Source organism: Chiloscyllium plagiosum, chromosome 28 (genome assembly GCF_004010195.1).
Source record: "Chiloscyllium plagiosum isolate BGI_BamShark_2017 chromosome 28, ASM401019v2, whole genome shotgun sequence".
Lineage (NCBI taxonomy): Eukaryota > Metazoa > Chordata > Chondrichthyes > Orectolobiformes > Hemiscylliidae > Chiloscyllium > Chiloscyllium plagiosum.
In genome coordinates this window covers 50,506,170-50,533,469 of record NC_057737.1, presented here as the reverse complement: position 1 = coordinate 50,533,469, position 27,300 = coordinate 50,506,170, and the positions used below count along the sequence as shown (strand labels likewise).

The 27,300-nt window shown below is 43.2% G+C and overlaps 1 protein-coding gene across 1 annotated transcript in view; it reads right to left on the bottom strand.

The window, feature by feature from the left end:
- Positions 1-27,300, bottom strand: part of strip1 (striatin interacting protein 1) — a gene marked incomplete at its 5' end in the record, with an annotated part of 196,340 nt that overhangs the window by 67,946 nt on the left and 101,094 nt on the right. The window contains one exon of the mRNA XM_043718937.1: positions 17,322-17,393. Coding sequence (XP_043574872.1) covers positions 17,322-17,393 — 72 coding nt within the window. The remainder of the gene's footprint in view (positions 1-17,321; positions 17,394-27,300) is intronic.

The window sequence follows — 27,300 nt, the reverse complement described above, 5'->3', positions numbered from 1 at the left end:
CAGAACAGGCCCATCAGCCCACGATGTTGTGCCGACCATTGATCCTCATGTAAGGTAAACCTCATGTACGAACCCTCAAATTTCTGTGACCATATGCATGTCCAGCAGTCTCTTAAATATCCCCAATGACCTCGCTTCCACAACTGCTGCTGGCAATGCATTCCATGCTCCCACAACTCTCTGCGTAAAGAACCCACCTCTGACATCCCCTCTATACTTTCCGACAAACAGCTTAAAACTATGACCTCTCGTGTTAACAATTTCTGCCCTGAGAAAAAGTTTCTGGCCATCAACTCTCATGGCTATGCCTCTCATTATCTTGTACACCTCAATTAGGTTCCCTCTCTTCCTTCTTTTTTCCAATGAAAAAAGTCCGAGCTCAATCAACCTCTCTTCGTAAGATAAGCCCTCCATTCCAGGCAGCATCCTGGTAAACCTCCTCTGAACCCTCTCCAAAGCATCCACATCTTTCCTATAATAGGGCAACCAGAACTGGACACAGTATTCTAAGTGCGGTCTAACCAAAGTTTTATAGAGCTGCAACAAGATCTCACGGCTCTTAAACTCGATCCCCCTGTTAATGAAAGCCAAAACACCATATGCTTTCTTAACAACCCTGTCCACTTGGGTGGCCATTTTAAGGGATCTATGTACCTGCACACCACGATCCCTCTGTACCTCCACACTGCAAAAATCCTATCCTTAATCCTGTACTCAACTTTCAAGTTCGACCTTCCAAAATGCATCACGTCGCATTTATCTAGGTTGAACTCCATCTGCCACCTCTCAGCCCATCTCTGCATCCTGTCAATGTCAAGCTGCAGCCTACAATGGTCCTCTATACTGTCAACGACACCTCCAAGGCGATTAAGGCGAGTATCGCAGAGGTAATCAGAGATGAAATAACTTAAGGATCATCCAGTGAGGCCAGACCAGAAGACATAGGAGCATAAATTAGGCCATTCAGCCCATCAAGTCTGCTACACCATTCAATCATGGTTGATAAATTTCTCAACCCCATTTTCCTACTTTCTGCACATTAACCTTGATTCCCTTGGCAATCAAGAACCTAACTATCTCTGTCTTAAATATACTGAATGACCTGACCTCCACAGCCTTCTGTGGCAGTGAATTCCATGGATTCACCACTCTTTCATTGCAGAAGTTTCTCCTTATCTCCATTCTAAAAAATCTTCCTTTTCCTTAAAGGCTATGCCTCAGGTCTAAACTCTCCTATCAATGGAAACATCTTCCCAACATCCACTCCGTCCAAACCATTCAGTATTCTATATGTTGCAATTAGATCCCCCCCTCATCCTTCTAAACTCCATCGAGTATAGTCCCAGAGTCCTGAAATGTTCCTCATATGTTAAGCTTTTCATTGCTGGGACCACTCTCATGAACCTCCTCTGAACATGCTCCAGGCCAGTACATCTTTCCTGAGATATGGGGCACAAAACTACACACAATACTCCAAATATGATCTGACTAGAGCCTTATAGAGCCTATAAGTACATCCTTGCTCTTAGATTCAACTCATCTCCAATTAAAATTGCCTTCCTAACTACTGACTCAACCTGTAAGTTTATCTTGAGGGAATCATGAACGAGAACTTCGAAGTTCTCTTTGCATTTCAGGCTTCTGAATTTTCTTCCCATTAAGAAAAATAGTCCGTGCTTCTATTCTTCTTAGCAAAGTGCTTGGCCTCACACTTTCCCATGTCGTATTCCATCTGCCACTTCTTTGCCCACTCTCCTAACCTGTCTAAATCCTTCTGCAGCCTCCCCACCTACTCAATACTACCTGTCTTTCCACCTATCTTTGTATTGTCTGCAAACTTAGCCAGAATGCCCTCAGTTCCTTCATCTAGATCGTTAATGCATAAAGTGAAAAGCTGTGCTCTCAACGCTGACTCTTGCCGAATACCATGAATCACCGGCTGCCATCCTGAGAAAAACCCTTTTATCCTCACTCTCTGCTTTCTACCAGGCAACCAATCTATCCACGCTAGTACCTTACCTCTAACACCATGGGCCCTTATCTTACTCAGCAGCCTCCTGTGTAGCACCTTGTGAAAAGCTTTCTTGAAGTCCAGGTAGATAACATCCATTGGTTCTCCTTGGTCTAACCTGCTCATTACTTCCTCAAAGTATTCTAGCAGATTTGTCAGGCGTGACCTCCCCTTGATGAAACCATACTGACTTTGCCCTATTTTATCATACACTTCCAAGTATTCAGAAATCTCATCCTTCACAACAGAATCCAAACTCTTACCCATGAGCAAGCTTAGGCTAATTGGTCGGTAATGTTCCATCTTTTGCCTTATTCCCTTTTTAAACAGGGGTGTCACGCTAGTGCTTTCCAGTCCTCTGGGATCCTCTCTGACTCTAGTGATTCCTGAAAGATCACCACGAATGTCTCCAGCATCTCTTCAGCTATCTCCCTTAAAGTTCTGGGGTGTAGTCCATCTGGTCCAGGTGATTTATCCACCTTCAGGCCATTCAGTTTTTCTAGTACCTTCTTCTTGGTGGTCACCATACTCAGCTCTGACCCCCGACTCTCAAATTTTTAGGATATTACTCATATCTTCCACTGTTAAGATTGATGCAAAGTAATTATTCAGTTCTTCAGCCATTTCCTTGTTCCCCACTACTATCTCTCCAGCGGTCCAATGTCCACTTTTGCCTGTTATATATCGAAACAAACTCTTACAGTCTTCCTTTATATTACTGGCTAGCTTACCCTCATATTTAATCTTCTCCCTCCTCATTGCTCTTTTTGTTGCCCTCTGTTGGTCGTTATAAGCTTTCCAATCCTCTGGTTGCCCATTGCCCTTTGCCATATTACATGATTTCCCTGCTATCCCTGACTTCCCTAGTCAGCCATGGTTGGCTTGTCCTCCCTGTAACCATTCTTCTTTTCCCTCCAGATGAATTTTTGCTGTAACTCCTGAATTACTCCTACAAACGCCTGCCGTTGCCGCTACGCAGTCGCTCCTGCTAGGTTCCTCTCCCAGTCAATTCTATACAGCTCCTCCCTCATGCCTCTGTAGTTGCCATTATTCAGCTGAAATATCATTACCTCTATTCTATCTTTTTCCTCTCAAATTACAGAGTAAATTCAATCATATTATGATCACAGTCTGAAAGGTTCCTTAACCTTAAGCTCCCTTATAGAGTCTGCCTCCTTGCACAACACTAAACACCTGTTCCCTCATGGGCTCCTCCATAAGCTGCTCCAAAAAATCATTTTGTAGACATTCCACAAATTCCTTTTCTTGCAATCCACTCCCAACCTGATTTTCCCAGTCCATCTGCATATTGAAATCCCCCATCATCACTGTAACTTTGCCTTTCCTACATATCTTTTCTATCTCCTGGTGTATCTTGCGCCCCAGCTCCTGACTACTGTTTGTAGGCCTGTGCGTCACTCCACCTATGCTTGTTTTTTACCTTTGCAGTTCCTCAATTCTACCCTGACAGATTCAACACCATCTGACCATACTTTGTTTTTTACTATTGATGTTATTTCATTTCTTACTTACAAGGCAACCCACTCCCTCCGTCCACTTGCCTATATTTTCAAAAGGATGTATATCATACATTACAGCGCAATACAGGCCCTTGATGTTGTGCTGACCTCTGCAACCAATTTGAAGCCCATCTAACCTACACTATTCCATTTTTTTCCATACGTTTATCCAATGACCGGGCGCTGGTAGGTGGGACTGGATTGGGTTGGGATATCTGGTCGGCATGGACAGGTTGGACTGAAGGGTTTGTTTCCATGCTGTACATCTCTATGACTCTAATTTAAGGGGTGGAGCTAAGCAATAAGAAGGGGATGGTGACATTATTGGGGATGGACTATAGACCCTCAAATAGTCACTAGGCATTAGAGGTACAAACGTACAGGGAGATTGGGGAGACTTGCAGGAGCAATAGGGTTGTCAGAGTAGGGGATTTTAATTTTCCTAATATAGACTGGGCCTGCCATAGCATTACAGGTTTAGATGGGGTGGACTTTGTTAAGTGTGGTCAGGAAGGCTTTCTTAAACAGTATACAGAGGGTCCTGCTCGGGAAGGGCCAAACCTCGACCTACTTTTGGGAAACAGGGCAGGACAAGTGACTGAGATGACAGTGGGGGAGCACTTGAGATGACAGTGGGACCAGTGACCACAGTTCTATTAACTTTAAAATAGTTATGAAGAGGGACTAAACTGGTCCACAGGTTCAAGTTCTAAATTGGGTAAGGCAAATTTGATGGAATTTGGCAGGAGCTTGCAGGGGTTGATTGCAGTAGTTTGTTTGCAGGTAAAAGGACCTCCAGCAAGTGGGAGGCCTTAAAAAGTGAGAAGCTAAAGTTCAAGGTCTATTAGTTCCTGTGACGATGAAGGGTAAGGTTGACAGGAATAGAGAACCTTGGATGACAATAAATATTGAGGCTATGACAGGAAAAGAGGAGTCATGGCTCAGGTACAGGCAACTGGAATAAAGAAAATCCTTGGAAGTATACAGGGGATACAGGAGTTTACTGAAGAAGGAAATCAGGAGGGCAAAAAGAAGGCATGAGATAGCCTTGACTAAGAAGCTTAGGGTGAATTCAAAGAGGTTCTTCAAGTATATTAAAGGAAAAAGAATAACTAGAGACAGAATAGGACCCCTCAAGGACCAAAGTGGACATGTATGTGTAGAACCACAGGAGATGGATGAGGTCCTTAATGAATATTTCTCCCCGATGTGTACTGTGGAGAAAGATATGAAGACTTGGGAAAGTTAGTGGTGATATCTTGGGGACAGTCCATATCACTGTAGAGATGGTGTTGGACATATTAGAATATATGAAGGTGGATAGATCTCCTGGTCCTGATCCAATATATCCAAGAACCGTGCAAGAGGCTAAAGAAGAAATTGCAGTATCTCTGACTGATATACTTGAATCATCATTGCCCCAGGTGAGGTCCTAGAAGACTGGCGGGTAGCAAATATTGTGTTATTGTTCAAGCGGAGCTGCAAAGAAAAGCCTGGGGGCTATAGATCACTAAGCCTATCATCTGTGGTTGGTATGTTACTTGAAAAGACTCTGAGATAAGATTTACATGCATTTGGAAAGAATAAGAAAGTGAGGACAGCAGATGGTGGAGATCACAGTCGTAAGTGTGGTGCTGGAAAAGTACAGCAGGTCAGGGGACATCCGAGGAGCAGGAGAATCGATGTTTCGGACATTAGCCCTTCATCAGAAAAATTTTTTCCTGATGAAGGGCTTATGCCTGAAACGTTGATTCTCTTGCTATGCAGATGCTGCCTGACCTGATGTGCTTTTTCATCACCACACTCTCAAGACATTTGGAAAGGCAAGGTTTGATTAGAAGTAGTCAGCATAGCTTTGGGAGTGGGAGATCATGCCTCTCAAAATTGTTAGAGTTCTTTAATGAAGTGACCAGGAAGACTGGTGAGGGCAGGACGGTAGACGTAGTCTGTATGGATTTCAGTAAAGCCTTTGATAAGGTTCCACATGGAAGACAGCTCCGTTAGAGGAAGGTTAGATCACAAGGAATCCAGGGGAAACTGGCAAATTGGATACACAATTGGCTTCATGGCAGGAAGCAGAGGGTAACTGTAGAACAATACTTGTTAGAATGGAGATCTGTGACTAGCGGAGTGCCTCAGGGGTCGGTGCTGCGCTCATTACTGTTTGTTATCTATATTAATGATTTGGATGAGAACATACAAGGCATGATTAATAAGTTTGCAGATGACACTAAAATAGGAGGTATTGTGAACAGTGAGGAAGGTTATCAGATATTGCAGCAGGACTTTGAACAGCTGGGGAAGTGAGCTGAGAAATGGCAAATGGAGTTGAATATAGATAACCATGAGGTCACATGCTTTGGAAAGTTAACTCAAGATACAAGTCTCATGGTGAATAGTAGGATCTTAAGGAGTGTAGTGGAACATAGGGACCTTGGAGTTCAGCTGCATGGTTCGCTGAAAGTGGAGTCACAGATAGACACGGCAGAGAGGGAGCATTTTGGCACACTGGCCTTTGTCAGTCAGGGCATTGAGTATAGAAGTTGGGAAGTTATGTAGCAGTTGTACAGGACAGTGGTGAGGCCATGCTTGGAGTAGTGTTCAGTTTTGGTCACCTTGCTATAGGAAGTTAGTAAACGGGAACGAGTTCTGAAGATATTTATAAAGATGTTGCCAGGACTCAAGAGTCTGAGTTAGAGGGAGAAGTTGGACAAGCTAGGGCTTTTTTCTTTACACCTTAGGATATTGAGAGGGGATCTTATAGAGGTGTATAAAATCATGAGATGCACGAATAGGGTGAATGCACTCAATCGGTTTCCCAGGGTCGGGAAATCGAGGATGAGAGGGCATCAGTTTAAGGTTAGAGGGGAAAGAATAAAAGGGAACCTGAGAGGCAACTTTTTTTTACACAGAGCATGGTGCACATATGGAATGAGCTGCCAGTGAAAGTGGTTCAGGCTGGTACATTAACAACTTTTAAAGACATTTGGGCAAATACATGGATAGGAAAGGTTTAGAAGGATAAAGGTCAAGTGCATGGAAATGGGGTTAGCATGGATGGACACTTGGGTCGGCATGGATCAGTTTGGGTGAAAGGGCCTGTCTCCATGCTGTAGGACTCTGTGACTCTATGACCATCCATCACTGCTTGGGCTCATAGAATCATAGAGACATATAGCAAGCAAGAGGCCTTTCAGCCCATCAAGTCTATACTGCCAAAGTTACATTAAGCCCACACGAGGCCCACTCTCCAGCACTAGACCCATCGCCTCAAATATTATGACATTTCAAGTGCTCACCCAAGTTCTTTTTAAAGATTGAGATTACTGCCACACTATCCTCTCAATAAGAGTATTCCAGAACCCTATCACTTTCTGGATGAAAAACCTTTTCTTCAAATCCCTGCTAAACCATCTGCCTTTCGGCCCAACAAATCCACACCGACTCTCCGAAGAACAACAACCCAGATGTATTCCCCTTCATTTACCCCTGACTAATGCACCCAACACTATGGGCAATTTAGCATGGCCAATTCCCCAATCCTGCACATTTTTGGATTGTGGGAGGAAACCGGAGCACCCGGAGGAAACCCATGCAGACACGGGGAGAATGTGCAAAATCCACACAGACAGACAGTCGCCCGAGGTGGGAATTGAATCCGGGTCCCTGGCGCTGTGAGGCAGCAGTGCTAATCACTGAGCCATTATGCCGCCCCATAAAACGGCTGATAAAGCCAAATTCCATTTGCCTTCTTAATTACCCTATTAACCTGCTTTGTTACATTCAGGCATTTGTGGACAAGCACCTCAAGATCCCTCTGTTCCTTGTGCATCACCTCACATTCATCAAGGTTAAATACCAACTGCCACTAATCTGTCCATCAGACCAATTCATTTATCTTCTCTTGTAAACTTCTATCTTCCTCCTCACTGTCAACCATTCAGCCAAACTGCCATCCGCAAACTTATCATTCTTACTATCATTAGAATTTAGCTAAAGAGGAAATATTTATCTCTCACTATCTTAGCAAATGTATCTTAACATGCTGTAAAGATAGGCCAACATATCCATTCACACTGTATTCCACTTTCAGTGTGGATGTTGGAAAGATATTCCCATTGTAGGAGAGACTAGAACCTGAGGGCACAGCTTTACAATAAAGGGAAGACCTTTTTGAATGGAGATAAGAAGAAACTTCTTCAGCTAGAGTGGAGAATCTATGGAATTCACTACCACAGAAAACTATGGAGGCCAGGTCATTGAGTTCATTTAAGACAGAGATAGAACATAGAAAAGTACAGCACAGCACAGTACGAGCCCTTCAGCACTTGATGTTGTGCTAGCATTTTATCCTACTCTAAGATCAGACTACCTACATAAGGCCATAAGACATAGGAGTGGAAGTAAGGCCATTCGGCCCATCGAGTCCACTCCGCCATTCAATCATAGCTGATGGGCATTTCAACTCCACTTACCCACATTCTCCCCGTAGACCTTAATTCCTTGTGACATCAAGAATTTATCAATTTCTGCCTTGAAAACATTTAGCGTCCCAGCCTCCACTGCACTCTGCGGCAATGAATTCCACAGGCCCACCACTCTCTGGCTGAAGAAATGTCTTCGCATTTCTGTTCTGAATTTACCCCCTCTAATTCTAAGGCTGTGTCCACAGGTCCTAGTCTCCTCGCCTAATGAAAACAATTTCCTAGTGTCCACCCTCTCCAAGCCATGTACTCTTCATTGTACTAACATCCATTTGCCTATCAAGAATCGCTTAAATGTCCCTAGTGTATCTGACTCTACTGCCACTGGCAGTGCATTCACGCACCCCACCACTCTGTGGATAGAACCCACCTCTGGCATCACCCCTAAACCTTCCTCCAATCATCTTAAAATTATGCCCCTTTGTGATAGACATTTCCATCATGGGAAAAGGTCTCTGGCTATCCACTCTATCTATGCCTCTCATCACCTTGTACACATCTATCAAGTCACCTCTCATCCTTCTTCACTCCCGTGGGAAAAGCCCTAACTTCCTCAACCATTCTTCATAAGACATGCCCTCCAGTCCAGGCAGCATCCTGGTAAATCTCCTCTGCACCCTCTCTAAAGCTTCCACATCTCCCCTGTAATGAGGCGACCAGAACTGAACACCAAATTCCAAGTATGGTCTAATCAGGACTCTTTTGGAGCTGCGGCATAACCTCGCGGCTCTTAAACTTAATTCCTTTGCTAATGTAAGCCAACAAAACTATCAACCTGGATGGCAACTTTGAGGGATCTATGGACATGAACCCCAAAATCCACACTGCCAGAATCTTGCCTTTAACCCTGTATTCTGCAAGCAAATTCAACCTTCCAAAGTGAATGACTACACACAATTCCAGGTTAAACTTCATCTGTCACTTATCAGCCCTTTTTGCATCCTGTCAATGTCCCATTGCAAACTAAAACAGCCCTCCACACCATCGATAATTCCACCAACCTTTTGTGATATTAAAAATACTGATACATTCTGGATTGTCAAGGGGAGCAGGAGGGAAAATGGGGATGAGAAACTTACCAGCTATGATTGAATGGTAGAGCAGACGCGGTGGGCTGAATGGCCTAACTTCTGCTCCTATATTTCATGGTCTTATGAAAATAAAGATCAATGCTCCATTCACTATCTTGATTGCACTTTTGTGTTTTATGCTAACTATAAGGGATGAATGTTCCTAGAGACCTAGATCCTTGCTCTTTCATACTATTTAATTTCTTAACACAAGATTACGCTTGTATGCCTTCAGAGTATCCAAAGAGGATTGCCCCGTATCTTTCATTTTAAATGAATTTTCCTGCTCCAACCTGCTTGAGGTTTAGAGTCCCACAGCACAGAGACAGGCCCTTTGGCCCAAACTGATTCATGCCGACCAAAACGCCCATTCACATTAACTCCATTTCTCTGCGGTTGGCACTTTACCTTCTAAACCTTTCCTATCCATGTATTCATTAAATGCCTTTTAAATGTTGCTATTGTCCCAGCCTCAACCACTTCTGCTGGCAGCTAATTCTACCCTCTGTGTAATAAAATTACCCCTCAGGATCCCTTTTATTCTTTCCCCTTCAATCTTAAACTGATGCCCTCTAGTGCTCGAGTCTCTAACCCTGGGAACAGACAAAGTGCACTCACCTATCCATGTCTCTAATTATGATCCACATTTCTATAAGATTCCCTCCCTCAGTCTCCTACACTCTGAAGAAAAAAGTCCTAGCTTATTCAACTTCTCCCTATAACTCAGTCCCTCGAGTCCTGGCAACATCCTTCTAAATTTCTTCATTCTTTCCAGTTTAATAACAGTTTTATATTAATAGAAGCAGGAGTGGGCCATTTGACCCGTCAAGCCTCTTCTGCCATTAAGATCATGAGTGATCTACCCATCATCTCAGCTCCTCCTACTTACATTATACCCATAACCCTTAATTACCCTACCATGCAAAAACCTATCCACCTGTGTCTTGAATATACTTAATGAAGCTGCCTCTACTACTTCCTTGGGCAAACAATTCTATAAATACTACTCCGAGAAAAGCAGTTCCTCCTCATCTCTGTCTGAAACCTATTCCCCCAATCTTCAGGCCACATCCCCTAATCCTAGGCTCACCCACCAGCGGAAACGACTTGCCTGCCTCTATCTTATTATCCCTTTCTTAATTTTATATGTTTCTATAAAATCCCCTTTCATTCTTCTAAATTGTAGCGAGTACAGTCCCAGGCGGCTCAATCTCTCCTCCTAGGATAACTCCCTCATCTCCAGAATTAACCCGGTGAACCTTCTCTGTCCTGCCTCCAAAGCCAGTTTCTCCTTCTTCCAGTAAGGAGACCAGAACTGCGCACAATATTCCAGGTGCGGCCTCACCAACAGCTTCTACAATTGCAGCAGAATTTTCCAGCTCTTAAATTCAGTCCCTCCAGCAATGAAAGCCAATATTCCTGCAGCATCTGCAAATCAACTTTTGGCGATTCATGTACGAGCACTCCTAAGTCCCTCTTCACAACAGCATGTTGCAATATTTCACCATTTAAATAATACCGACGTACTATTTTTACTTCCAAAGTGGATAACCTCACATTTACCAACATTGTACTCCATCTGCCAGAACCTTGCCCGCTCACTTAACCTATCTAAATCTCTCTGCTGACCCTCCACATCATCTGTATAGTTTGCCTTTCCATTCAATTTAGTGTCATCAGCAAAATTGGATATATTACATCGCACTCTGCTCACACTGATCTCCAACCAGAGAAACACCAACTTATTCCTACTCTCCGCTTTCTACTGGTTAACAAGTCCTCTATGCATGCTGGTACATTCCTTGCAACTCCATGCATTCTTATCTTATAGATGAATCTTCTATGCGGCACTTTATCGACTGTCTTCAGGAAATCCAAGTATATAACATCCACCTATTCCCCTCCATCCACCGTGTTTGTTACATATTCAAAGAACTCCAGTACGTTTGTCAAACAACCTTCTCTTGCTGAATCCATGTTGCGTCTGCCTGATTGAAGCCTTTCCATACAAATCTTACCACTTCTTCTTTAATGACTGCCTCCAGCATTTTCCTGACCACAGATGTTAAGCTAACTGGCCTATAGTTACCTGTCTTTTGCCTACACCCTTTTTTAAACAGCGACATGACATTCGCTATCTTCCAATCCACCAGGACCTGACCGGAGTCCAGTGAATTTTGGTAAATTAACACTAACACATCTAGCATAACTTCTATCATTTCTGTTAGCAACCTGGGATGCATTCCATCAGGACCAGGAAGCCCATCTCCCTTTAGACCTCCCGAGTTTGCTGAACATTTATTCCTTTAGCGATAACAATTAAATTGAAGTCTTCACCTCCCATTGTATCCTTAACATCGTTCTTTGGCATGTTAGACACACTTTTCACTGTGAAGACTGACAGAAAGTAATTATTCAAGTCCTCGGCTGTTTCAGCATTACCCAATATTATTTTCCCTTTCTCATCCTGCAAGGGACTTACGCCCAATTCAGCCACCCTTTTCCGTTTTATATATTTATAAAACCTTCTCCTACCAGGTTTTATATTCTGTGCTAGTTTGCATTCATAATCTGTCTTTCCTTTCTTTATTGCTTGATTCATGGTTCTTTGTTGCTTTTTAAGGTTTTTACAATCTTCCTGTCTCCCACTACTCTTGGCTACTTTGTAGGTCTGAGCTTTTAATTGGATGCCTTCCTTTATTTCCTTAGTTATCCAAGGCTGGCTCTTCCTACCCTTGTTTTTGAGCAGAATATACTTTCCTTGAGCACTATGAAAAGTCTCTTTGAAAGTCCCCCACTGTTCCATCATATACCTTGTCTAACTTAGCCAACTCCTTCCTCTTCTTATTATAGTCTCCCTTGTTTAAGCATAACACTCTGGTTTTAGATGATACTATTTCACCCTCCATTTGTATCCAAAATTTGATCATACTGTGATCACTCTTTCAAAGAGGATCCTTAACTATGAGACCACTAATTTTACCTGTCTCATTACACAGGACTAGATGGAAGATTGCACACTCCCTCGCAAGTTCGGTAACATGCTGTCCAAAAAAGTTATCACGGATGAGTTATTCACTTCAAGACTGCCTCTACTGACTTGATTCGGCCAATCAATGTGCATGTTAAAGTCCATGACGTCCGTCATTCTATTTTTACAATCATCAGATATTTCCTGATTGATCACCTGTGCCACTGTACCATTATTATTGGGTGGCCTATAGACTACTTCCACCAATGACTTATTCCCCTGACTATTCCTGATCTTCACTCAAATGGATTCAACATTTTACTCCTTAGATCCTATATTGTCTCTCCCAATTACCCTAATATCATCCTTAATCAAGTGCACTACCCCACCTCCCATACCTTCCTGCTTATCCTTCGTAATTACCTGGTACTCTTGGGTATTTAATTCCCAGTCATCACCATCCTGCAACCACATTTCTGTAATAGTAACTAAATTATACCGTATTGTACTGATTTGCACATCAAGTTCACAGAATTTGTTTCGAATACTATGGATATTCAGATAAAGTGTCCTTACACTCATTGCTAGATTTTAAACAGACAATGTCCCTGTCTTTTGCATCTGATTCGGTCACCCAATTTTACATTTTTTCCAAACGTTTGCTCTTAAATCTGCATTGCTTCCTTCTGCCTGGACTCCCATCCTCTTGCCATTTCAGTCTACTCTTCCTCAGTGTCTCCGCTCATTGTATCTACTTTTGCACCAGCTACTGCATCTTCTGACCTGACGCCCTGGTACCCATTCTTCCGAAAGCAAGGTGACCAAAACTGAATACAATACTCTAAGTGTGGCCTCACTACTGTCCTGTGCAAGTGCAATGCAACTTCCCACCTTCTATACCCAATGCCCTGACTGATGAAGGCCAGTGTGCCAAAAGCCTTCTTCATTGCCCTGTCTACCTGTGACTCCACATTCAGAGAACTGAGAACCTGAACTCCAAGATCCCTCAGTTCAACTACACTCCTTAAGGCCTATCATTCACCATGGAACTCTGATCTTGGTTTGACTTTCCAAAACACAAGACCTCCACATCTATATTAAACTCCATTGGCCATTTCTCAGCCCACTTCCCCAGCTGATTAAGATCTTGCTGCAATTTCTGACAACCTTCCTTACTGTCCATGATACTACCTATTTTAATGTCATTTGCAAACTTTGCAATCATCCCTCGTACATTCTCATCAAAATCACCGATATAGATACCTACCACAGATGTTAGGCTTATTGGTTTATAGTTCCCAGGCTTTTCTTTGCAGCCCTTCTTGAATAACGGCACAATATTTGCTACCCTCCAGTCTTCTACAGTCACGTGACAACGATGATTCAAATGTATCAGCCAGGGCTACTGCAATGTCTTCTTTAGCCTCTTGCAGGGTTCTTGGATATATCGGGTCAGGACCAGGCGATCTATCCACCTTCATACATTCTCATACGTCCAACACTTGCTCTGCTGTGATATGGACTGTCCCCAGATATCACCATTGATTTCTCCAAGTTCCTCTGCCATTTCTTTGTTTTCCATTACTTCTTCTCCAGCCTCATTTCAGCTGTCCAATGTCCATTCTTGCATCCCTCACTTTTGGCTTTAGAAATACAAGCTCTTGCAATTTTTTTTTATATTACTACTTAGCTTACCCTCATATTTAATCATCTCCCTGCTTTGTGCTTTATTTTTTTTAAGAAAGTTGGCCTCTGTGATTTTCAAAAGCTTTCCAAACTTCTGCTTCCTACTAATTTTCATGAAGTTATCTGCTTTTTCTTTTGTGCTCTACCTGCCTTCCGTCACTAGCTACGGTTGCCTTATCTGCCCCATAGCATGCTTCGTCTTCTGTGGGATGAATTTCTGCTGTCTCCTGAATTACCTCCACAAATTCCTGCCATTACTGCTCCTCTGTCCTCCCTGCTAGGCTCCCCTTCCAATCAATTCCCTCATGTCAACTGTAATACTGTTACATCTGATTCCAGTTTCTCCCTCTCAAACTGCAAGGTGAATTCTATCATATTATGGTCACTGCCCCCTAGATATTCCTTCATCTAAGCTCCCTAATCAAGGTGGCCTGGTTACACATCGCCTAATCTAGAATTGCCTGTTCCCTAGTGGGCTCTACCGCAAACTGCTCCATAAAACAATCTTGTAGCTATTCCATGAAAGCCTAGTCAATAAGCAACACCCATATCCCATGACTGAATAAAAAGATAGATTTAATTTAATATCTTATTAACAATGCAACCCTGCCCCCTCTGCCTTTCCTTTAAATAGGTTGCATATCCTGGATATCTAGTTTCCCATCCATCATCCTAACATGATGCCCATATCATACCCATCAATTCCAATCTGTGCTACAAGCTTCTTTACCTTGGTTCGCATACTGCCCACATTTAAAAACAACAACTTCAAGTCCTGTGTTGACTGCCCCCTTCTTAGCTGTGCCTGAAGTTAGATTCATGTTCCTTTCCATATTCTTTCCTGCTCTGGAAACTTCAAAAACTTCTCCTGACCCCTCCCATTCCCTTTGCCTTTTAATTATGTCACTGTGGTTATGAATATTTCCTAATGTCTCAGCAATTAAAAAAATAATTTACTCTTTTCTTTATCATACAAAATAGGTGACTTCATGCTTTGGCATGCTGTATTCCATCTGTCACGTTGTTGTCCACACCAAACCTGACTGTTTCCTTTATTCCTTATACTGCATTCATTCAGATATAACACCTTCAGTCCTGAATTACCAACCCTCTTCTCAATGTCATTCATTTGTCCAGTGTGCTTGAAGTTTGATTGCTAACCCTTTCCATGCACTATTTGTGTCTGTGCTGGAGGTTTAAATAACCTTTCATGAGTTCTGAACTCTTACCCCCTCCTTTAATTCGGTTTTCTAATTTCCCGATAACTTGACCCTCCACCTCCCCCACCCTATTTAGTTTAAAGTTCTATCTACAGCCCTAATTATGTGATTTGCTTGGATCCTGGTCCCAGCATGGTTCTGATGAAGACTATCCCATCGGAACAGATCTTTTCTTCCCCACTACTGGTGCCAATGTTCCATGAATCCAAACTAATTTCTCCCAATTAATCTCTGATGCATTTACCTGCTTAATTTTACTGATGCGGTGCCAATTAGCTCATGGCTCAGGTAGTAATCCAGAGATTGTGACCTTTTTGGTTCCACTTTGTAATGTGGCTCTTAGCTGTTCGTACTTGCTTAGCAGAACCTCTGCCCTACTTTTATCAATGTTGTTGGTACCCACATGGACCATGACCACTAGATCTTTACCCTCCCATTCCAGGTTCCTCTGCAGCCCAGATGAGATATCCTGAACCTGAGCACCAGAACTTTCAGGACTATCGATTCTGGTCACAGAGAAATGTCTATGCCTCTAACTATACTATCTAGGAGAAAGATAGGACTGCAGATGCTGGAGATCAATATGGAAGAGTGCGGTGTTGGAAAAGCACAGCAGGTCAGGCAGCATCTGAGGAGTGGGAGAATTGACGTTTTGGGCATAAGCCCATCATCAGGAATGGGGCTTGTGGGCCAAGGGGGCTGAGGAATGAATGGGAGGGGGGCGCGGGGAAGGCAGTTGGTAGATGAAGGTGCAGGTCCTGCGCCACTTCCATCGCCAAACCCTAACCACCCGACGCCTGGAAGAACAACATCTCACCTTCCACCTTGGTACCCGCCAATCACACAGGATCAATGTGAATTTCACCAGTTTTCCCATTTCCCCTCCCCCCACCTTATCCCAGTTCCAACCTTCCAACGGGCTTATGCCCGAAATGTCGATTCTCCTACTCCTTGGATGCTGCCTGACCAGCTGTGTTTTTCCAGCACCACACTCTTCAACTTTAACCATACTATCCCTGTATGCAACATTTCTCTTTTCTCCCCCCACTTGAGTGGCTCCCTGCACCATGGCGCTGTGGTCAGTTGTCTCATCCTCCCTTCAGACCCATTCCTGCCCACACAGGGAGCAAAACTCTTGAACCGGTTGGACAAAGACAGGGGCTGACGCTCCTGCAACTCTACCTCCTGGATCTCTATCTGCCTCACTCACAACCATACCCTCCTGTCCCTGACCACTGGCTGAATTCAGGTTCGTGCATCTAAGAGGTGTGACTGTCTCCTGAAATACAGCAGCCAGGTAACTCTCCCCTTCCTCGATGTGTCGCGATGTTTGAAGCTCAGACTCCAGTTCATGGACTCTGAGCCAGAATTTTTCCAGTAACCAACATTACTACAGATATGGTCACTGGGAGCCACAATAAGAGTCCACCAGCTTCCATATCATGCAGAAACAACACATCACCTGATCCTTCATCCTTATTTTATTTAATTAATTTTAATTTAGAAAAAAAATAACTTTTTGTGTCTTTATCATTTTCAATTGCTTTTGTATCTCTGCTTATGGAAACAAATAACTTAATAAAATCTTCCTTACTGTCCTGTTTTGAAACCACTACCTTGATAAATTGTTATGATCTCTCTACTTTAATTGGTCGTACAATTTTGGATTACTTGTTACTTTGGTTATACCCTCAGCATGCATCACGTTATCCCATCCATGTGCCTTGTCTCCAGCACTACCTTGTTTTTATTTTTTTTGTAATTATCTCTCTGCCTCAATTAACCAGATTGTAGGTTATCCCTTCACTTGCTACTCAGTTGTTGACACTTTACTCACACCAGGACAAAGGACTGCAGATGCTGGAGATCTGAGTCAAGTGCGTGTTGCTGGAAAAGCACGGCACGCCAGGCAGCATCTGAGGAGCAGGAGAATCGACGTTTAGGGCATAAGCCCTTCATCATTACTCACACTGTCCCACACTTTGCAGAGACTTATTATTCAGCCCGTCAACACTCCACTCACATCGTTTGCATGATTTTTTGATCTCTGCTTATCAATTCTGAGCCTGTGCGCTTCTCTTCACTTTACCTGACGAAGGGGCAGTGCTCAGAAAACCTGTGATTTCAAATAAACCTATTCGATCCTAACCTGTTGTCGTGTGACTTCTAACCTTGTCCACTCAGTTCAATACCAGCACTTCCACATCACACAGTGTATCAGTGGTAGTGGTTGTGAATATTCTATGTAAAGTTAGATGTTTTTATAGGTAGACCAGGTTCTTAAGAATCAAATTTATTATTAAAAATCCTGTTAACTGACATGAGCTGAATTCAAAATTTTAAATAGCATTATCCGTACCGCTGAGAGTGGCTTTTTCAAATATTCCTCTTCCTTCTTTATCTGAATCTCAGATATTGAAATGTACTTGTGCTGTAAAGTAAACAAAATAATTAATTTATTCATTGGCATATTTCTATGTTCATCTATTTTAAAAACGAAGAATACAGAATATATATTTCTCAATGACGTTTATTGTTATTTAGAACATTGGATTTGGGGAACTGAACACATTCCAATTCAAGCAGACAGCCTCAAATAATACAACTGTTGAGAAAAGCAGTACTTCAATGTTAGTGCTCTCAAATCCCCTGCTGTGTACAAGTGATATTCTTCATATCAGCTGTCTCATGGGCTTTGATACATCATCCATTAAATCCCAGGAAAGGGATGTCACTGGAAAGGTTAACAATTATTGCCCATCCTTCATGTCCTTGAGAAGGAAGGTATAGGTAAGATTACTTCTTGAACTACTGCAGTCCATATGGTGGATGAGCTTCCAAATTAACTGCTTGGTTTGCAGCTTCTCAATTTTGATCAGACAAAACTGGAAGGTCAGTGGGTACATAGCCATGATAGGATGATATGCAGCTTTGATGGGTTATTGTAGATGAGTTCATCTGAACCCTGTTCCTTTGGTCCTACTGATGATACTGGTCACATGTTTAGGAGATGTTGTTGAAAATGCCTTCGTAAATTGTTGCAGTGCATTCTAGAAATGGTATACACTACAGTCATGTTATGCCAATAATATATTGAACTCAAAACGAGCAGGCTGCTTTGTCCTGGGTTGTGTCAAACTTCACATTACATTTTTGCCATTTCACCTCTCCAGGGAAGTGCAGAGTATTCCACTAGTGTCCTGATATATGACTTATTGACTTTGGAGACATTTTGAGGAGTTAGTCAATACAGAATAGATGACTTCTGACCTGCTGTAATAGTCTATACACTTATGTGGCTAGCCCAGTTGAAATTCTGGTCAATGGTAATGCAATTATGAATTATTGAGCCTTGGATGCTTGGTTAAAGAGTCTCCTGTAGTGACGTTCTGGTTGGATATCATAACAATGGCAACCATCCTACTTTGTGCCAGGTATGAACAGTTGGAGCCTTCAGTTCCTTGGAGCTAATTTAGTCAAACACTGTCTTGATATCAAAAGCATTCATTCTCAACTCTAGAATTTAGCTCATGCCTACATTTGAATCAATGCTGCAACAAGCAATCCTGGCAAAACCCAAAGAGAATATTTATAAATCTTGGAGAATTAGTAGTAATATAAATGACTCTTCCTTTCACTTTGCTGATGATTGGCTGATCCATCACCCTATCAGCACAATAACTGAAGTTGGTTGTGAATCTTATAGCCTTGTCCTTTGATGGAACCCTGTCTTCATTTGAAGATGGAAATCTTAATGGAATCTGTCACACCCCTACCCTCACCTTAGATGCTTTATTGTGAATAATATTTACAATGAGATTGGGCAGGTTTTCAAAGCTTCCTTCAAATTCATCACATTTGAGATCAGTTAAGCTGATAAGAGTATGCCAGTTATGAAGAAAAAGTGGATAATTTCATGCCAATAAGTTGGTACCTCATTTTCAGGGATGCCTTGTGGTGCTTATAACAATGTACAAATTAGGAGCAGGGGTAGGCCATTCAGTCTCTTAAGCCTGCACTGCCATTCAGTACTATATGGGTGAGCTGATTGCAAGTTCAATCCAAATTCCTGCCTACCCCCGATAACCTATCATTCCCTTGCTTAACAAGAATCTATCTACATATGGCTTAAAAACATTAAAGGACTCTGATTCCCCCATCTTTGCAGGACAAGAGTCCCAAAAATTTACAGGCCTCAGAGAGAGGGTAAACAAATCACTACCATTCTGTTTCAAATGGGCAGCTCCGGGTTTTGAAAGAGTGTTTCCATCGTTCTTCATTCTTCCATTAGAGGAAGCATCCTCTCCACATCAACCCTGTCAAGACCTCTCAGGACCTTGCATGTTTCATCTAATTCCAAAAGATACAAGTCTAATCTTCCCAACCTTTTCTCTGAAGACAACAGGTACAGTCCTGGTAGTGGTAAGATCATAAGGTGAAGGAGCAGAACACAGAACTGTACAGCACAGGAAAATGCCCTTCAGCCCACAATGTTGCCATTCTAAACTAACCCTATCTGCCTGCATATGGTCTGTATCCTTCTATTCACTGCCTGTCCACATGAGCGTCGAATTGCCTCTTAAATGTTACGATCATATCTATTTCTACCACCTGCCCTGGTTGCACGTTTCAGGCACAAATCGTCCTCAGCATAAAATGTTTTCCTCGCACATCTCTCTTGAACCTATGCCTCCAATTTTTTGACATTACTATTCTGGGAGAAAGACTCTGAAGTAGGCTGTCCATGCCACTGAATCTGCTCTGTCATTCAGTGAGATCATGACTTTTCCGAAATCCTCAATTTCACTTTGCTGGCTTTTCCCCATAACCTCTGATTCCAGCAATGAGTAAAAATGTCTTTCTCAGGCTGGAATATACTTACTGACCAACCTCAATAGCCCTCTGCGGTAAAGAATACCACGGATTCACTACCCTGAGAGGAAAATCATTTCACTGTCATAAGTGGATGACTGTTACTATCAGATTAGAGATTCTGGTAAAACCATGCTGACTGTGTCTGATTCTAGAGTAGAGTACAGTAGTTTTTATTTGTTTTCTTCCACATACAACGTAAAAATAGAGTGTTCCTCCAGGACCAAGATGGTACATGGACAGCACAAACTACAAGTCATACAAAGGGTGGCATGAAGTGCATAAGAAGTGCAAACACCCAAATTACAATGTAATAAAAGAATAATAATTAAGACATTGTTCTATCAGCAATTTGAAGTCATGCAACGAATTTCACATGGAAAAAAACGTCCGATCATACAGTGTTAAGGAGCCTGATGGCTTGAGTGAAGAAACTGCTACACAGTCTACCACTCTTTTCTAAATGTTCTGGTATAAAATCCTTGATAATAAACTCCCAGCATCTTCCTCATGACCAACGTCAGACTCAATGGTCTATAATTCACTGTTTTCCCTCTGCCTCCTTACATTCGAAACCCTCCAATCTGCCAGAATTGTTTCAGAGTCTAAAGAATCTTGAAAGATGACCATCAATGGATTGACCATCTCTGGGTGACTTCCTTAAGGAGAATTTGGAGACATTGAGAAACACAGCACAGAAACAGATACTTTGGTCCAAGTCATCAATGCCAATGAGATATAATAAATAAATAAGACCATAAGACATAGGAACAGAAATTAGGCCATTCCGCCCACCAAGGCCACTTTGCATTTCAATCATGGCTGATAAGTTTCTTAACCCCATTCTCCCACTTTCTCTCCGTATCCCTTGATACTCAAAAACCTATCTCCGTCTTAAATATATTCAATGACCTAGCCTCCACAGTCTTCTGTGGCAACGAATTCCATAGATTCACCACTCTCTAGTTGAAGTAGTTTCTCCTTATCTCCACTCTTAAAGGTCTTCCCTTTATTCTAAGGCTATGCCCTCGGGTCCTAGCCTCAAATCTAGCCCCAGTTGCCAGCATTTGGCCCATTTTCCTCTAAACTCTTCCTATTCGTTTATCCATCCATATGTCTTTTAAATGTTGTAACTGCACCACCCTCCACCACTTCCTCTGGCAGCTCATTCCATACATGCACCACCCTCAGAGTGAAAAGGTGGTCTCTTTGATCCCTTTTTTAAATCTTTCCCATCTCACCTTAAACCTATGCCCTCTAGTTTTGGACTCTCTTACCCATGGAAAAGATATAGTCTACTTACCCTATCCCATGCCCCTCATGATTTTATAAACCTCTATAAGGACACCCCTGAGCCTCTGATGCTCCAGGGAAAACAGTCCCAGCCTGTTCAGCCTCTCACTATAGCTCAAACCCTCCAACCATGGCAACATCCTTGTAAATCTTTTCCCAACCGTTTCAAGTTTCACATCATTTGCTAATCAGAGAGTGCATCACAGCTACAGAAAAGAAGGTTGTTGAGGAGCGTTTGTCTACTGAGTCCATATGGGTGGAAGTTAGGAACAGCAAGGGAACAGTCACCTCACTGGGGGTTTTCTACAGACCCCCTAATAGCAATAGAGAGATTGAAGAACTCACAGGTGGGCAGATTCTGGAAAAATGCAGATGTTGCAGGGTTGTTGTTATGGGTGATTTCAACTTTCCCAATGTCGACTGGAATCTCCTTAGTGCAGATGGTTTAGATGGAGCCATTTTTGTCAGGTGTGTGCAGGAGGAGACCGATGAGGGAGAGGCCATTTGGATTTGGTGCTCAGCAACGAGCCAGGACAGGTGTCAGAACTAGCGGTGGTAGAACACTTTGGTGACAGTGATCACAACTGCCTCACATTTACCATAGCCTTGGAGAGGGAAAGGAGCAGTTACCGAGGGAAGATATTTAGTTGGGGAAAAGGAAATTATGACACTATCAGACAGGATTTGGGAAGTACAGACTGGGAGCAATTGTTCCACAGAAAGGACACAATAGAAACGTAGAGACCTTTTAAGGAGCAGTTGTTGCGAGTGATGCACAAATTTGTTCCTCTGAGACAGGTGAGAAGGGGTAAGATTAAGGAACCTTGGATGACGAGAACAGAGGAGCTTCTCGTTAAAAAGAAGGCAGCAGCTTACATAAGGTGGAGGAAGCGAGGATCTAGCACAGCTTTAGAAGATTACAGGCTTACTAGAAAGGCTTACTAGAAAGGAGCTCAGAAATGGACTGAGGAGAGTCTGGAGGGGGCACGAAAAAGGCTTGGCAAGAAGGATTAGGGAGAACCCAAAGGCATTTTACTCATACGTGAGGAATGAGAGAATGATTAGGGATAGCGTAGAGAACTTGTTCATGGAATGTGAGCAGATAGGGAAACCCTAAATGAGTTTTTTGCTTCAGTTTTCACTAAGGAAAGGGACCTTGTTGTGAATGAGAACTTTGAGGAGCTGGGATACAAGCTTGACCAGATCAAGATCGATGAAGTTGAAGTTGAAAACATTAAGATTGATAAGTCCCCAGGGTCAGAGCAGATTTATCCTAGGCTGCCCCGGGAAGCAAGACAGCAGGTTGCTAAGCCGCTGGCAAAGATCTTTGCTTCCTCACTCTCCACAGGAGTCGTACTGGAGTATTGAAAGGAGGCAAATGTTGTTCCTCTTTTCAAGAAGGGGAATAGAGAAATCCCTGGCAATTACAGGGCAGTCAGTCTTACGTGTATGGTCAGCAAAGTTTTAGAAAGAATTCTGAGGGATAGGATTTATGACTATTTGGCAAAGCATAGCATGATTAAAGGCAGTCAGCATGGCTTTGTGAGGGGCAGATCATGCCTCACAAATCTTATTAAGTTCTTTGAGGAGGTGACAAGATAGGCCGACGAAGGACGAGCAGTGGATGTGGTGTATTTGGACTTCAGCAAGGCATTTGATCGGGTTCCCCATGGTAGGCTCGTTCATAAAGTCAGGAAGTATGGGATATAGGGAGATTTGACTGTCTGGTTTCAGAATTGGTTGGCTGACAGAAGGCAGAGTGTGGTTGCAGATGGATAGTATTCTGCCTGGAGGTCAATGTTGAGTTGGGTTCCGCAGGGCTCTGTTCTTGGGCCTCTACTCTTTGTAGTTTTTATAAATGACTTGGATGAGGAGGTTGAAGTGTGAGTTAGTAAATTTGCCAATGACACAAAGGTTGGAGGTGCCGTTGATAGTATCGAGGGCTATTGCAGGCTGCAGCGTGACATAGACAGAATGCAGACCTGGGCTGAGAAATGGCAGATGAAGTTCAACCTGAATAAATGCAAAGTGATGCATTTTGGAAGATCAAACTCGAATGTTGAATATAGGATTAAAGATAGGATTCTTGGAGGAACAGAGGGATCTTGGTGTGCAAGTACACAGATCCCTCAGTTGCCACCCAAGTGGATAGGATTATTAAAAAAGCATATGGTGTTTTGGCTTTCATTAACAGGGGGATTGAGTTTAAGAGCCGCAAGCTTTTGCTATAGCTCTACAAGTCCCTGGTGAGACCTCACTTGGAATATTGTGTCCAGTTCTGGTCGCCCTACTATAGGAAAGATACAGAAGCTTTGGAGAGGGTACAAAGAAGGTTTACCAGGATGCTGCCTGGACTGGAGGGCTTGCCTTATGAAGGGAGGGTGAATGAGCTCGGACCTCTCTCTCTGGAGAGGGGGAGGAAGAGAGGTGACCTGATCAAGGTATAGGAGATAATGAGAGGCATGGATAGAGTCGATAGCCAGAGACGTTTCCCCAGGGCAGATTGATTGGAACAAGGGGTTATAGTTTTAAGATATTAGGATAAAGGTATAGAGGGGATGTCAGAGGAAGGTTCTTTAAGCAGGAATGCATGGAATGCGTTGCCAGTGGTGGTGGTGGAAGTAGAGTCATTAGGTACATTTAAGCCACTGCAGGACTTGCACATGGATAGCAGTGAGTTGAGGGGTACGTAGGTTAAGTTATTTAATTTTACATTAGGATTAACCCTTGGCACAACATCGTGGGCCAAAGGACCTGTTCTGTACTGTACTCTTCTATGTTCTAACATCCTTCCTAAAGGAGGGAGATCAAAATTTCAGACAAAAGTGCCCTAACCAATTTCTCCAACACAATTTTGTGACTCATACAAATTTGCTTCAGTTGCTCCCTCTCACTAAACCCTGGGTTCCTCATTATTTATGGTACGTTATTCGTGTCCATGTTTATGAAGACAGAAGTGAAGTATGAATTGAGATAGTCAGCCATTTCTTTGCTTCCCATTATAAATTCTCTGGTTTCTGTACGCACCTACCTCAGGAACACAAGTTGGCAGGGGCAGCAGAGCTGGCCAAAGTGAAGGAGATCGAGTTCTTGTAGAGAATGCGAGCCCAGCGCAGCTAAGCACTTAAGACTGCAATGTTGAACTTTTAACTTTCATTCTTTATTTTTCTTCTTAATACTAAGGAGGACTGTAATTTGTAACTTTTAACTTTGCTTCTTTATTTTTTTACTTTGTACCCAACATTTTGTACCTAGGTACTTTTGTACCATAGATAGCAGCAACAATGGCGACACTGTACACTTTTCATTATAGAACATAGAACAATACAGCGCAGAACAGGCCCTTTGGCCCTCGATGTTGTGCCAACCTGTGAATTATTCTCAGCTCATCCCCCTACACTATCCCATCATCATCCTCCATGTGCTTATCTAAGGATTGTTTAAATCTCCCTAATGTGGCTGAGTTGACTATATTAGCAGGTAGGGTATTCCACACCCTTACCACTCTCTGCGTCAGGAACCTGCCTCTGATGTCTGTCTTAAATCTATCACTATACTCCTGTAGTTCTGTACTTGAGTACATGTGATGATAAAATCTAATTCTACATTAGTTTTCACCATTTCCCAACCCTCCTTGCAAAGCCACAGAAATTTTAACAATCAGTTCCTACATTCAAGATGGCTTAGTGGTTAGCATAGCTGTCTCACAGTGCCAAGGACCCAGGTTTGATTCCTGCTTTGGGTGACTGTGGGGAGTTTGGATTCCAGAACCACAGCAACGTGGTTGACTCTCAACTGCCCTATGACCAAGCGAGCAATTCAGTTGCATAAATCACCACAAAGTCTCCAAAGAGAAATGAAACTGGATGAACACCTGGTATCAACCTAGGCACCAGAAAAGACAATGACAGACACAGTTCTGTCATCCTTGCAAAGTCCTCCTTACAAATATATGGGAGCTAGGATCAAAATTGGGAGAGCTGACTCACAGACTAGTTGTGCAATAGCCTGATATAGTTACATTCTCAGAATCATACCAAACAGACAACGTCCCAGACAGCATCATTACCAACCCTGGTGAAGTCCTGTCCCACTGGCAGGACATACCCAGCAGAGGTGGCAGCACAGTGGCATGCATTTGGGAGGGAGTTGCCCTGGTAACACTCAATACTGACACTAGACTTCATGAGGTATCAAGGCTTCAAGTTAAACGTTGGCAAGGAAAAGTCCTGACTTCCAAGCACCGTCTTAACTCAGCAGCTGAATCAGGACTCCACCATGCTGAGCAACACACGGAAGAAGCACTGGGGATGGCATGTCGCAAAAGAAGATCATAAGACATAGGAGTGGAAATAAGGCCTTTCGGCCCATCGAGTCTAGTCTGCCATTTAATCATAGCTGATGGGCACTTCAATTCCACTTACCCGCACTGCCCCCATATCCCTTAATTCCTTGCGAGATCAAGAATTTATCAATCCCTGCCTTGAAGACATTTAATGCCCCGGCCTCCACTGCGCTCCATGGCAATGAATTCCACAGGCCCACCAACCTCTGGCTGAAGAAATGTCTCCTCATTTCCGTTCTAAATTGACCCCCTCTAATTTTAAGGCTGTGCCCACGGGTCCTAGTCTCCCTGCCTAACAGAAACAACTTCCCAGCTTCCACCCTTTCTAAGCCATGTATTATCTTGTAAGTTTCTATTAGATTTCCCCTCAACCTTCTAAACTCTAATGAATACAATCCCAGAATCCTCAAATCATATGTTAGGCCTACCATTCCAAGGATAGAACATAGAACATAGAACAATACAGCACAGAACAGGCCCTTCAGCCCACGATGTTGTGCCGAACATTTGTCCTAGCTTAAGCACCCATCCATGTACCTATCCAATTGCCGCTTAAAGGTCACCAATGATTCTGACTCTACCACTCCCACAGGCAGTGCATTCCATGCCCCCACCACTCTCTGGGTAAAGAACCCACCCCTGACATCTCCCCTATACCTTCCACCCTTCACCTTAAATTTATGTCCCCTTGTAACACTCTGTTGTACCCGGGGAAAATGTTTCTGACTGTCTATTCTATTTATTCCTCTCATCATCTTATAAACCTCTATCAAGTCACCCCTCATCCTTTGCCGTTCCAACGAGAGAAGGCCTAGCACTCTCAACCTATCCTCGTACGACCTATTCTCCAATCCAGGCAACATCCTGGTAAATCTTCTCTGCACCTTCTCCAAAGCTTCCACATCTTTCCTAAAGTGAGATGACCAGAACTGCACACAGTACTCCAAATGTGGCCTAACCAAAGTCCTGCACAGCTGCAACATCACTTCACGACTCTTGAATTCAATCCCTCTGCTAATGAACGATAATACTCCATAGGCCTTCTTACAAACTCTATCCACCTGAGTAGCAACCTTCAAAGATCTATGTACATAGACCCCAAGATCCCTCTGTTCCTCCACCTGACCAAGAACCCTACCATTAACCCTGTATTCCGCATTCTTATTTGTTCTTCCAAAATGGACAACCTCACACTAGGCAGGGTTGAACTCCATCTGCCACTCCGCAGCCCAGCTCTGCATCATATCTAAGTCCCAGTTGAATGGCAGAGCAGGGTTGAGGGGCTGAATGGTCTCCTCCTGTTCCAATGAAAGTTGTCCATCTGCAGCTTTCGGCAACATTTCCCCTCACTGTTCACTTCACCTCCATGTCTAACACACTGTTATTGACTGAACAAAACTCCTGTGTTTGCACCAAACCTGCTAATGTTCAGTGGCTCCCTCACCTGCCACCCGGGTTTAACTCTCATCATGGAATGTTGTCTTGTATTACTGCAGGAATGCCCACAAAGGACTCAGCGTGGAGTCTGTATCCCCTGGGATCCACAAACCCCGTTTATTTCCTCCTTCCTCTCTCGTTCTGGCTATTGAACCTTCGGTTTCAATCCATTCTCCTGTCATGCTCTTCAATATGCCCATGTGCGTGGACTAAAGGCAGCTGGTATTTAATGAAGGGAAGTGGGGATTACACGGAAGCTCTAGGAGAGGTGACGTTTCAGAGAACACCTCTGGGACACCCGGACCAACCCACCCAACCACCCCGTGGCTCAACACTTCAACTCCCCCTCCCACTCCACCAAGGACATGCAGGTCCTTGGACTCCTCCATCG